Raw genomic sequence first — 12838 nt, 5'->3', positions numbered from 1 at the left:
CAGTCTTACTGTTCGGTGTCAAATTAGACCAATTTCAACCATTTTTATGTTACTGACTTTAAAAAGTTGTTAACAGTCTTAAAGAATAAAATTGGATGACTAGTCTTAACAGTATATGCAACTGGCCACAGAATCAACAATTCCATGTAATTGTTTTAAGTCACTTTGTCATCCATTTTATTATATTCTGTACTTAAGTTGTATTTTAAGTTCTTTCCCCCCAGTTTCACAGTCAGGGCTTAAGCTAAATCCCAGACTAAAATGCATGATTGAGCTTTTAATTGAAAGCAACTTGCACTGCTATATCTTAAAATATGTCAGTGCCATTGTCTTGTCTCAAGATGCACACCAGTAATGTTTTTTACAAAGGCATGTTTATAAAAGCTACTTAAATGTCCTTATTGCCTAATCCTGGCTTAATCTAAATCCTGTCTGTGAAGCCAGGCCATAATGTTTTATTTGTATAAAATGTTCATGGGTTTTAGTCACCAATAGTCACATTTTTAGAGCCACTCTTTTCTCCTGAATGTGATGTTAATTCCTGTTTAAACAGTGTGGGGTCATAAATAAAAACTTTTGCATGTAAACTTTAGGTTTAAAGTTGTTTACTTTGAGAGACTTTTTGATTCAAACCCATATTAATTACATCCCTGCCATCCGCATCTAGTTAAAGCTGCAAATTAATTATTCATGATGAGGATGGCAGTATTTTTGTTTTTTGTTTTTTTGTTTTCTGGGTGGAGTTGTAAAGACCAAATAACTTGATTCCATGTAAGAAAACGAAAGGAAAAAACAAGGAAAGAGATGCCATTTTAGTGCTTTCAACAACAGGTATCTACACGTTTGTATTTTGCGGTAGGTTAAGAAATTAATTTTACATGTATAGTCATATAAAAATGGCCTGTCACTTGTATTTCAGCTTTTAAAGTGAATTTTAAGACTGATGTTTGTATTTTTTGTTTAAAAATTCAAACTTTCTAAGGTAACCTAAACTGGAAACGTCAATGGATAGGGACGTAGTTTAATCACATTTAATTTTACTCAGATTGGTGAAATATAGTTTTGTTTAAATGTGTAAAAATGTATGGACAGAAAGCCATAATATACATTTCTTTATATAATGACATTTTGTAGATGCTGTTCATTTTGTTATGTAACAGAATGACTGAACATAACAAGAATGACTAGTTTTTCGAGTTTGTCATAGCATTGTCTTTTGAGGGGAGGAGATTCAAGCTTGATTTTACTTTAGAAACTAGTAGACTAGTATGAAACAAGGTCAATTTTGGTAACACTTTATTTTGATGGTCCCTTTTGAACATTCTGTTACAGTAAGTAACTTTGCAACTACACGTCAACTAACTCTCATTAGAGTATTAGTAGACTGTCTGCTTAATATCTGCTAACTCTTTATTGAGTTTGCTCAATTGCTCTTCCAAAAGACATTCTACTGACTATAAGTAATTTTGCAACTATGTCAACTTATTCTACTAACCCTACCAATCTACTAATACTCTACTAATACTTGTAGACTTGTAGACATGTAGGTGCAATGTTACTTATACTCAACAGAATGTGTTAAAGGGACTGTCAAAATAAAGTGAAAGCACAATTTTTACTTAATATTTTTAATTTATTCACAAGCAACCCTTTCTTTGAAGGTCATACACTCTTCCAATATTTACTGCAAATCTATGGTTTTTGTAAATTTTACAATGATTTTCCTCTGATGCGAAATTGGGATATGTGTCAGTTATATCTCTTTTTGTCTTTGTGCTTCCATGATTAGGTGTGAAGTAAGTCTTTAATAAGTTTGAGGAAGGAAGGTCACTGCCCTTAAAATGAATCTAAGTGAGGATAGAGAGGAGGAGAACCCTACATCTGAAACACGATTCTCAGAGCAAACAGAAGAGCCTGGAACTGATGTGTATCAGATGCCAAGAGCAGCTTCTCCACATCTTAGCAGTGTGTCTATAAAGTCTGAGGACTCCATTAATTTTCCTATACCTCATTTCAGTGATGGATCTATGACCTCTGAACTCAGGTAACAAATGCATAATGTATGCACTTGGCAGATACTTGTATTGAAAGTGATTTGCACTGCATTAAAACTATACAGGCACAAGGCAGTGCTTAGAACAACAGATTGAATGACAAACATTGTTTTCTTGTTTTGTTTTGTTTTTGTCATTATCAGCAGGAGGAAGAGAAAGAGAGACACATCTCCAGGACCTAGCTGTGTGTCTGTGGAGAGTGACGACTCTATGAAGTTCAATCGTTCTGCATTTAGTGCTGACAGGCTTAAAATGTGATAAAATTACCCAAAACTTTCTTATTTTTACACACCCCAGGCCCATTTCCAGAAAAAATGGGACATTTTGTAAAATGCAATGAAAGCATAAGTCGTATTTGTTAATTATTTTAAATTGTCTATTTTAAATTATCTATTTTTTAACTGCCATGTATGTTATTCATATTATTCATGTTTCCAATGATTTGACTGACCAACTCTAATTGTATTTTGTAAATATACAGAGGCAAATATACAGAGGTCAGAGGCAAACTAAGGGTGAAAAGTCTATAGAATACTAACATTTCTCAATGCAAGATTGCAAAGAATAATAATGTGAAACGATAAGTAGAATCTGGTCAGTGAAAAAAATTGGACATTTCATTTTTCCTTCTGTCAGGTAAAGTTTCAAGACAAGTAAAAAAATCACAGCATTTTACAAAAAATCCCAACATTTTTGTAAACTGAGTTAGTAAAAGTATTTGAGAGATATACGTCTCTTTTGAAATTTCTCATCCAGACATACATGTATTGAATTTGTTATATAAACTTTTAAGATGGTTTCCAACATTTTTTGTTTTTTTCTTCTTCTCAATAGTGGGGAGATATATGAGCCAATCCCTTCTGTGAAATACCGTCTGACTCACAACAAGAAGCAAAACATGGAATCAGCGAAACAGATCGTGGAGACTGAATACCTGAATCAGGATTCTTACCAACCAGTAGATTTTGCTGTTTTTCAGAAAGTGAAAGACCAACACAAAACGTTCATGAAGAAAAAGTATGAGAGCTTATTTGAGGGAATCAAACTAAAGCAGAATCAAACCCTCCTGAACAGCATCTACACACAGCTGTACATCATAGAGGGAGAGAGTGAAGGAGTGAATGAAGAACATGAGGTGCTACAGATGGAGAAAAACAAAACACAACACTCACAAGACACTCCGATCTACTGCAATGACATCTTTAAAGCCTCACCTGAACCAGGATGTGAGGAGAAAGATAAAATCAAGACTGTTCTTACTATAGGCATCGCTGGGATTGGGAAAACCGTCTCTGTGCAGAAGTTCATTCTGGACTGGGCCGAGGGAAATGCCAATCAGGATGTAGATTTCATGTTTGTGCTTCCATTTCGAGAGCTGAACTTGATTAAAGATCATCAGTACAGTCTTCACAGACTTCTGCTGGACTTTCATCCTAAACTTCATAATCTGGATTTAAAGATTTATGATGAATGTACAGTTGTGTTCATCTTTGATGGTCTGGATGAAAACAGAATTCCACTGATGTTTTCAGACGCTCAGAAAGTTTCTGATGTGACTGAGACTTCATCAGTGGGTGTGTTGATGTCAAACCTCATGAAAGGAGATCTGCTTCCCTCTGCTCACATCTGGATCACCACCAGACCAGCAGCAGCCAATCAGATCCCTTCTAACTACATCAAACGTGTGACGGAAATTCAGGGATTCAATGACCCTCAGAAGGAGGACTATTTCAGGAAGAGAATCAGTGACGAGCATCAAGCCAGCAGAATCATCTCACACATCAGAAGAGCAAGAAGCCTCCACATCATGTGCCACATACCCGTCTTCTGCTGGATCTCAGCCACTGTGCTTCAGAAGCTCCTGGAAGATCTGAGTGCAGAAATCCCTCAAACTCTGACTGAAATGTACATCCATTTTCTGATCATTCAGATCAATATGAGGAACCAGAAGTCTGAAGAGAGAGATCCAGAGAAGCTCCTGCAGTCCAACAGAGAAGTGATTTTGAAACTTGCTGAACTCGCTTTCAAACAGCTGATGAAGGGCAATGTGATGTTCTATGAGGAGGACCTGATTGAGAGCGGCATAGACGTCACTGACGCCTCAGTGTATTCTGGGATTTGCACTGAGATCTTTAAGGAGGAATCTGTGATTCATCAGAGGAAAGTTTACTGCTTCATACATCTGAGCTTTCAGGAGTTTCTGGCTGCTTTTTATGTGTTTTACTATTATATAATAAAAAATGATAACACGTTGCATTATTTGGATCAAGTGCATAATCTGCATAGGGACACAATAGATGAAGCACTTCAGCGTGAAAATGGAAACCTGGATCTTTTCCTGCGTTTCCTGCTGGGCATCTCACTGGAGTCCAATCAGAGACTCTTACTGGATCTACTAACACATACAGAGGAGAGTTCAGAGAGCATCAAGAAAACCTCACAGTACATTAAAGACAGAATCAGGGCTAAGAAAAATCTCCCCACAGAAAGATCTATCAATCTGTTTCTCTGTCTGCTGGAGATGAAAGATCAGACTCTGTACAGAGAGATTCAGGAGTTTATGAAATCAGACAAACACTCAGAGAAGAAACTCTCTTCTGCTCAATGTTCAGCAATCACCTGCATGCTTCTGCTGTCAGATGAGGTGCTGGATGAGTTGGATCTGAAGAAATACAACACATCAGAGGATGGTAGAAGAAGACTGATAACAGCAGTGAGCAACTTTAGAAAAGTTATGTAAGTAATTTATTTGGATCATATGTAATTGCATTTAAATTGTGAATTTAATATAACTATTCACCCTAGAGATGAACCAAAAACAAATTTTGGAGAGTGATAAATAGTGTAACAAATGCATTACAAATAAAAATGCAAAATATTTATCAACATAAGTATTCACCCCCTTCAAGTCAATAGTTAGCAGAAGCACTTTTAGAAACACTGATAGCTTTTAGTCTGAAATGTCTCTATCACATTCCTCTTTGTTGAAACACTCAAGTTCAGTCAGATTAGTTAACATTATGAGTAGACAGCCTTTTCAGGTGCACCTATAAATTCTCAGTTGGACTGACTGCAGCAGTAATGATTACATGTGTCATATTAAATGTGGTTGATATTTATGAAGAAATAAATAGAAGGCGTTCCCTCACACCATAACAAGGGGGCAGGAAAAGACATAACCTATGTCCAAGACATAACGTGACCAAGGCAGAGACAGGAGCCAGCGGGAGTGAGGACAACTGTGGAGTCGGAGGGAAGAAAGAGCCCGATGGAGCCGAAGAGGTGAAGAGACGAGGCCTGGAAGTCTGTAGTGCAACCAGGGTGATGACTGACCGAGGTGGAGCCAGAGGTATGAGGGCGCTGGGTGGGACCAGCAGTGACGAAGGAGACCAGAGACTGGATGGGATCACCGGGTATTGAAGACTTTGAGGAATGATATCATCCAGCTCATCATACCATTCCTTTGGGACCTGGCACAGCACACCCTCAGAAGCTGGAGTATGGTCGGGTTCAACTCGGGTTCAGAGGACATTGGCCTCTGTCTTTTGCTCCGGATCCAGCTTTATTGTGGGCTCGGACTGAGTCTCTGATAGGCTCTGACATAAAATCTGTGAAGGGCGTGGCTGAATGCTGGTGGGGCCCTGGGTCCGGAGTGGGTCCTCATCCACGAGACAGGCAGTGAATGCAGATCCACACTGCACCAGCACCCACTCTATATAAGCAGCAAACCTCCCTCAAGGGTCTTCCATAGGTCGCTGAGGCTGGTGTAGAAAAAGACACAGAGTTACCGGTCTGGATAATGAGTAAAAAAACATTTTGGGAAAGTTTGGGTTATGGATAAGGCCCACTGAGCCATGGCTTTGACAATCTTAATGATTTTTAATCAATACATCAAGAAAACGATTTTGATTAACGGGTTTTATTAATAGCTACCAAGTCAAGCTGGACTAGTTGAAAATTTACTATTAGGGAATATTTGAAACTATAGAGTGAAACGTGTCATTCCTTGCGATTTTGGACAGCAATTTTTCAGCTGTCCTCTAAACTTACTAAAAACTCTATTTTTGTCTCTTTCAGTCTTGCTGACTGTAATCTCACTGGTCACAGCTATGAAATTGTGGTCTCAGCTCTACAGTCATCAAACTCTCCTCTTAGAGAGCTTGACCTGAGTAACAATGACCTGGAAGAAACAGGAGTGAAGATGCTCTCTGATGCACTGAAGAGTACAAACTGTAATCTGGAGATACTGCGGTGTGCAAGAATAGAACTACAAAATTATAAATGATCATTGCATTTGATTTTGAACATAACTGTGATAGTTGAAGGATCTTGGATGATTAGTTCTTTTCAGGTGTAAGAATATTAATGTTTTGATTTCTATTCAGGATTTCTATAATAGCATTTCTTCAACATTTGAGATGGAATAGTTTGGGGTGGTTGATTTGTAAAAACATGATGACAGTGATACATTATTTTAGAATGAATTCTAAACAATTTAAGCTTTTAAAATTATGTTCAAAGGTGTTTAAACAGGCATATTCATAATTCATAGGCTTTAAACACAGTACAAGTGTTCAATCATGAATCCAATTACTTTGTAGATTATCTGGCTGTATGATAACAGAGGCCGGCTGTTGTTATCTGGCTTCAGCTCTGAGTTCAGCTTCACACCAAAAAGAGCTGGATCTGAGCTACAATCACCCAGGGGATTCAGGAGTCAAGATGCTCTCCGAGAGACTCAATGATCCAAACTGTGCACTGGAAAAACTCAAGTATGTATTTGTTCATAGTATTCATGGTATTTGTTATTAAAATGTTGTAATTATTGTTTTCCATTTTACTTGTACTTACACAAATGCATATTTGTAAAACAAATAATAAAAAAATGAAGATTTTAAATGCGGAAGATGAAAATAGTGAAAAAAATATATATTTTTTACCATTTTCCCCCTACTATTAAATATAACAGATGCTAACATTGTCTTCAATGGTGTTCAACACACATACCTCTGTTAAAATCTCAGAAAATTTGGTTTAGGGATTCATGACCCTTTAAATTGTTTTAAAAATGTTCATTATTATTGTAATGTTATATGCTTGGAGACATGAGGTAGTTTTATGCCGTCTCTCGTGAAGCTTTTGTTTGCTCCCTGCTGTACACGTTCATGTATTTTGAAGGAGGTGTGGCTTTGGAGATGATCTGAAGGGAGCATCTAATGGGATTTCATGATTTTAAAATTAGCTTGATTATTGCTAGCTTCTCCGAAAATTGCATACCCTACCTTTAATTTACAACACCTTGTTTTATTTTAGTCACACTAAATAAAATGTTCTCCCTCTAAAGAGATACTCGCTAGTGCTGTGCTAAGAATATCGATTCTGTCGTGCTTTTGAATGTACTGTAGCCAATTATCACGTGACGTCAATTGGCACCAATTTTAGCAATGCAAGCAGCAGCGCGATACATTAAAAATGGATAAGAGGATTTTGCCACCGCCAGCAAAAGTAAAATCAGAAATATGGGAGAATTTTGGGTTTTACACTAAATAGTCGTGCGATATGCAATAACTGCAAAACAAAAGTGAAGTACTCCGGCAACACGACGAACCTCTCTCTGCATATGGCAAGACATCATCCAGATCAGCCAGCCCTGGTCGCAGCAGGCAGCAGCACACACCTGTCATCTCAGAAGCAGCCAACGTTGCCTGATACTTTTATCGCAAAACTCCCTGGCAGAGGCCATCAATTTTTTTTATCTGTTGGTATTTGCTAGAATCCATGATACCGCGAACCTGAACAAGATCTGGACTTCCAGCAAAAAATAATAATAATAATAATAGGCCCACAACATTAAAAATCCAGCAGTATTTAACCGTGGGCATGGGGTACTTTTTATCCCTGTGCGCACCAAACCCATCTGGTGGCTTTGCTGCTAAAAAGCTCTTATTTTAGTTTCTTCTGACCACAGAAGCAGGTCCCTTTTGAAGTTCCAGTCGTGTCTGACAAATGAATAAGCTGGAGATTGTTTTTGGATGAGCGAGGAGGACTCTTCTTTAGTTTTACTCATTGTGATGGATGATTAAGGGAATTTGGGCTTTGTGTTTCCTCATATTTATACTCCTGTGCCTGGCAATACTATTACTCAATATTTAGTTATTGCTTTAGATGCTAGTATTTTCATTTGCTACAAGTAGCACACAAGTAGCACATTCAATGTGGACACACAGACGGTTATCATGGTTATGAACACCATAGCAACTGCTTGCGCATTAGTGATGAATGTGCATCTTGTACATAAAAAAAAAAAAAACATTTTAGGGGCCCCTTGGCTTTTGGGGGCCCAAGGCGGTCGCCTACCTTTGCCTAATAGTAAGTCCGCCTCTGGTTGTAGTGCTGGAATTTATTTTCAAGGAAGGTGTCTATTAATGGGCATAGCTACAGTGACGTCTTCAGCTGGTCAGCTTGAGGTCCTTTCCATCTAAACTGGTCATGTAAGTGTTTTATGAGAAGTGGGATAAATCAAACATTGCGTTAGTTCAGGCAGGCCATGTCAGTCAGCTGTTTTTGACATATACCAATTCAGTTTCAACTCTTATCACAGCTGTTCATTAAAATCCCCATTCATTCAGCCTCTCTTCTACTGCTTGCTGCGTGCTACATCTAACTCCCCCTTCCATCCCCAACTCCACCTAGCTGGAATCTAATCTGATATCTGTTTCGTCTTCAGTATACACTAAATTTTATTGTAATCATCTATCATGTATTTCGGCTTGTTTACAACAACTCTCTGTCTACAACAATGTCTACAACAATGTTAAATTTGTGAATTGTAATTATGCATGCATGATTACTGAATCTGCCCAGAAAAGAACCATACAGCCAGCACTAACAGTTAGTGGTTTGCATTATCATTGTAATAAATATACATTCGACAAAGGTGGTCCTGACTAAACCATAATCATCCGCACAGTCACGCAGAGCTGAAGCAATGTTCTTCTGCAAAATGCACGCAGTTGTTCTTGTTTTTTTTACCGCTAGAGGGTCAAAAGTTACATATTGTACATTTAAATTATGAGAATTTATGTTGAGAAAAAATTACAATTGCTTGTGTTTTGTTTTTCTTTTCTTTTCAGTGTGGATTATAATGAAGCCTTCAGAATCACACCAGGACTACAAAAATGTAAGTCCGTTCTTAGCTTTTGTTCATTTGTTAAACTTACATGGTTTGTCATGATTACATTTCTTTTTCTGTTCAGATTTTTGTGATCTCACACTGGATCCAAACACAACACACACTAACCTCCTAATGACTGAGAACAGAATGGTAACACATGTGAAAGAGCATCAATCATATCCTGAACATCCTGAGAGATTTGAGCACTATGAACAGGTTATGTGTAAAGAGAGTCTGACTGGACGCTGTTACTGGGAAACTGAATTCAATGGTAATGGTCATGTAGCAGTGACATACAAAAAGGTCAGTAGAAAAGAAGGGATTGATTGTCTTTTTGGAGTCAATGAACATTCCTGGTGTCTTTTCTGGATTAACAGTGGGAGGGTTTGCACTGCCTGGCATGATAATAAGAACACTGATATATCTATCCCATCTCAATCTAAAAGAGTAGGAGCGTATCTAGACTGGCCGGCCGGCACTCTGTCCTTCTACAGCGTCTCTGACACACACACACTCACACACTTATACACATTCAACGCCACATTCACTGAACCTCTATATGCTGGATTTAGGCTTTATCCTAGAACCTCAGTGTCTCTGTGTCAAACTGCTGGAAAGATTTCAAGCAAGGAATAACCTATAAAACAATTCACTCTAGACAGTTGTATTATAATTTAGTGGAGCGTTGAAAAGTGACAGGACATTACAGGAAAGAGTGGGAATGGGGTCCGGAAAGGACCTCGTGAGCCAGGACTTGAACAAAGATTAATCTGCTTCATATGTCATGATCAGCTCACTAGGCTAAGCTTGGTTGTATATTAGCTTGAGTTTGAGTACACTATTTTGTTGGGTGTAGGCTATGGCATTTTTCCTTCAAGTTTTGTACTTGTACTTTTGTGTTCTGTATTTTATTTTCTGCCTATTGTTATCTAAGTTACGCATATGCTCAATGTCTAATGACATTAGAAATCCAAAACAAAAAAAACTGTTTTATTATGCATTTCTGTCTACAAGTATATGTATTTACCTTGAACAATTAACTGTAATTCTTTGCTTATTGTGTGTATTTTACTCTTGTTATTTTTAGGTTGATTCTATTGTCTTGTTTATATTTTGCAAGTGTACCTTATTTGATGGTATTGCATAACCTTAAAACAGAGAGAATCAGTTTTATTACATGCATTACACTGTGTTTAAAGTAGAAGAGAATGTAATGTATTACCTATATGTAACTCATAAACAAGCAGAAACCTGCAGAAAGATGTACATGCAGCAGATAATAAATGGTTTACTGACAAGCTGACAGGGACTCCAAGAAAACAGATCCAGGAGAACACAAAACTGTGAGAAAATTAAAGATTATTTAATTAATAGATCCGAATGGATTCTGCTTTTATTTAAAATGTTACCCCATCAGTACTGAAGCTAGGCTGATATTGCTGTATTGCAACCATTTATTTTATAATACTTTTATTTTATTTTTCCTTACTTGTAGTAGCACAAGTATTGTAGCCAATAAAACTGGTTTTGAGTTTACTATTGTCTTGCTGTGCTTTGATTTTTATTTTTTTATTTTTGTACCAATTGCAGGCAGGTTTGGTTAATATCCATATAAGGGGAATTACAATAGTCAAGCCTTGTCAAAATAAAAGCATGGATCACCCTTTCAAAGTCCTTAAAAGAGAGAAATGATTTTACCTTAGCTAGGACTCAAAGGTGTAAAAACTAATCTTGATAACAGAACCTCTCAGGTCACGGCTGCAACCATCGGTTCCTGAGAAGGGGAACGAGACACTGCACCTGGATCAATGCTATGGGGATTGTCATCAGTGTGACTGGTTTCTGAAGCACGTGTATCCACACAAGACAATTTCATTGGCCGACGACACTCCATGATGTCTCTACCAGAGCGCCTGTGAGAAACTGTAATAAGAGGTCATCAAACCTGCAACAGACGTCATCAACTTCTTTGTCTGCAGCGAGACATAGTATCTTGTTGTTCATGACATCAAGGCTAGATTATTGTAATGCTCTTATTGCCCTGCACGCTTAATAAACAAATTACAGCTGGTCCAAAATGCAGCAGCTCGAGTTCTTACCAGAATAAGGAAGTATGACCATATTAGCCCGGTTCTGTCAACACTGCATTGGCTGCCTATTAAACATCTCATACATTTTAAAATATCGCTGATTACTTACAAAGCACTAAATGGTCTAGCTCCGCAGAACTTGAGCGAGCTCTTAACGCATTATAGTCCTTCACGTCTATTGCGATCTCAAAATTTCGGCCAGTTGATAATACCTAGAATATCAAAATCGACTGCTGGCGGTAGATCCTTCTCCCCTTTAGCACCAAAACTTTGGAACAGTCTTCCTAACATTGTCCGGGAAGCAGACACACTCTGTCAGTTCAAAACTAGATTAAAAACACATCTTTTTGACCTAGCATACACATAACACATTATAGACTTCTATAGTTCAATGTTAGGCTGCATAGATTAGGTCAGCCGGAACCGGGAACACTTCCCATGAATCCTGCTGTACTCGTTACATCATAAGAAGAATATTAGTCTCTCTGTTTATCCCGAGGTTTACTGCAGTCCGCCGGATCCAGGGTGTATCCAGATCTGATGAAGGACCTGCGCCTGGACGCGACGACAACGCAGTGCTGAAGTGTCTCTAGTCTCTCTCCTGTGAAGGCCTCCCTCCCCTCCCTTTACCTCTCGACAGATAAAGCGTTGTCGGGATAATTCCGGTTCGCGTGGCTACGTGGAAGCGATAGAAATTCTGTATTATAAATTTTAAGGCCAGACAAGTAGTTTGTTGAGGGTTGGTTTGTAGGGAAGAACTACACACCTGCACACATATATTCAAACACGCATACCTATAGACTGAACTCGTAATACGCATGTGCACGCCATCAGCGTTCTCACTGGTTCGCGTTTTTGAAGTTTGCGCAGAAAGAACTTAAGAGTTTTCTGTTAAAACGGTGTCTTGTTAGTGGCCCCTAAGTTCATAACTAATGATCGTTGCGACGGAAGTGAATCAATCAAAACTAACTTTAGCTGGACAATAACTTTATTCTAGAGCTGCTGTAAAGCCAAAACAATCTTGGTTACTTTAATTTCCTATTATCAATGTAAAGCCGCTTTGGAACAATCTACATTGTTAAAAGCACTATATAAATGAAGATGACTTGACTTACCCTTCTCATGGTTACAGTCATAATATGAGACATTCCCTTTCAAGTGGAACTCAACACTGCATCTGGATCGATGCTATGGGGAACAAATACCCACTCTGCCATGCTGAGGGAATGCCTGCCTCATTTAGCTGTGTGCACAACCACAATGGACATAGCATTATTGACTCTATGGACTTGTTTAGCTGAAGTCAGAAGTGTCAATCATACAGGGTGCATCCTAAGTCTCATAGACCGCCAAGTGGTAATATTCCCTTGACCATTACCCAAGCCCATGTGCCCGGTGAGAAGGAAAGTCTCTGCCTTTTTCAACCTTCCTCCCTTCCTTGTGGGCCCAGCCTTAGCCACATACGGCCCAGTAGCAGAGCTTTAAGGTTTAGCTATGTCAGCTTATTTAGCTTGACACAG

The 12838-nt window shown here is 38.3% G+C and overlaps 1 protein-coding gene across 1 annotated transcript; it reads left to right on the top strand.

The window, feature by feature from the left end:
* The first annotated feature begins 681 nt into the window (after nucleotides 1–681).
* On the top strand, nucleotides 682–10764 carry LOC311084167 (NACHT, LRR and PYD domains-containing protein 3-like). The gene is made up of 8 exons (XM_084116072.1): nucleotides 682–855; nucleotides 1790–2044; nucleotides 2198–2308; nucleotides 2889–4790; nucleotides 6132–6305; nucleotides 6656–6826; nucleotides 9188–9234; nucleotides 9311–10764. The coding sequence occupies exons 2-8, from the start codon at nucleotides 1842–1844 to the stop codon at nucleotides 9862–9864; spliced, it is 3162 nt and encodes a 1053-aa protein (XP_083972198.1). The 5' UTR covers nucleotides 682–855; nucleotides 1790–1841; the 3' UTR covers nucleotides 9865–10764.
* The last annotated feature ends 2074 nt before the right edge of the window (nucleotides 10765–12838 follow it).

Source organism: Abramis brama, assembly GCF_963993115.1.
Source record: "Abramis brama genome assembly, chromosome: 6".
NCBI classification, from domain to species: Eukaryota; Metazoa; Chordata; class Actinopteri; order Cypriniformes; family Leuciscidae; genus Abramis; species Abramis brama.
This window is presented reverse-complemented; position numbering and strand designations above follow the sequence as displayed.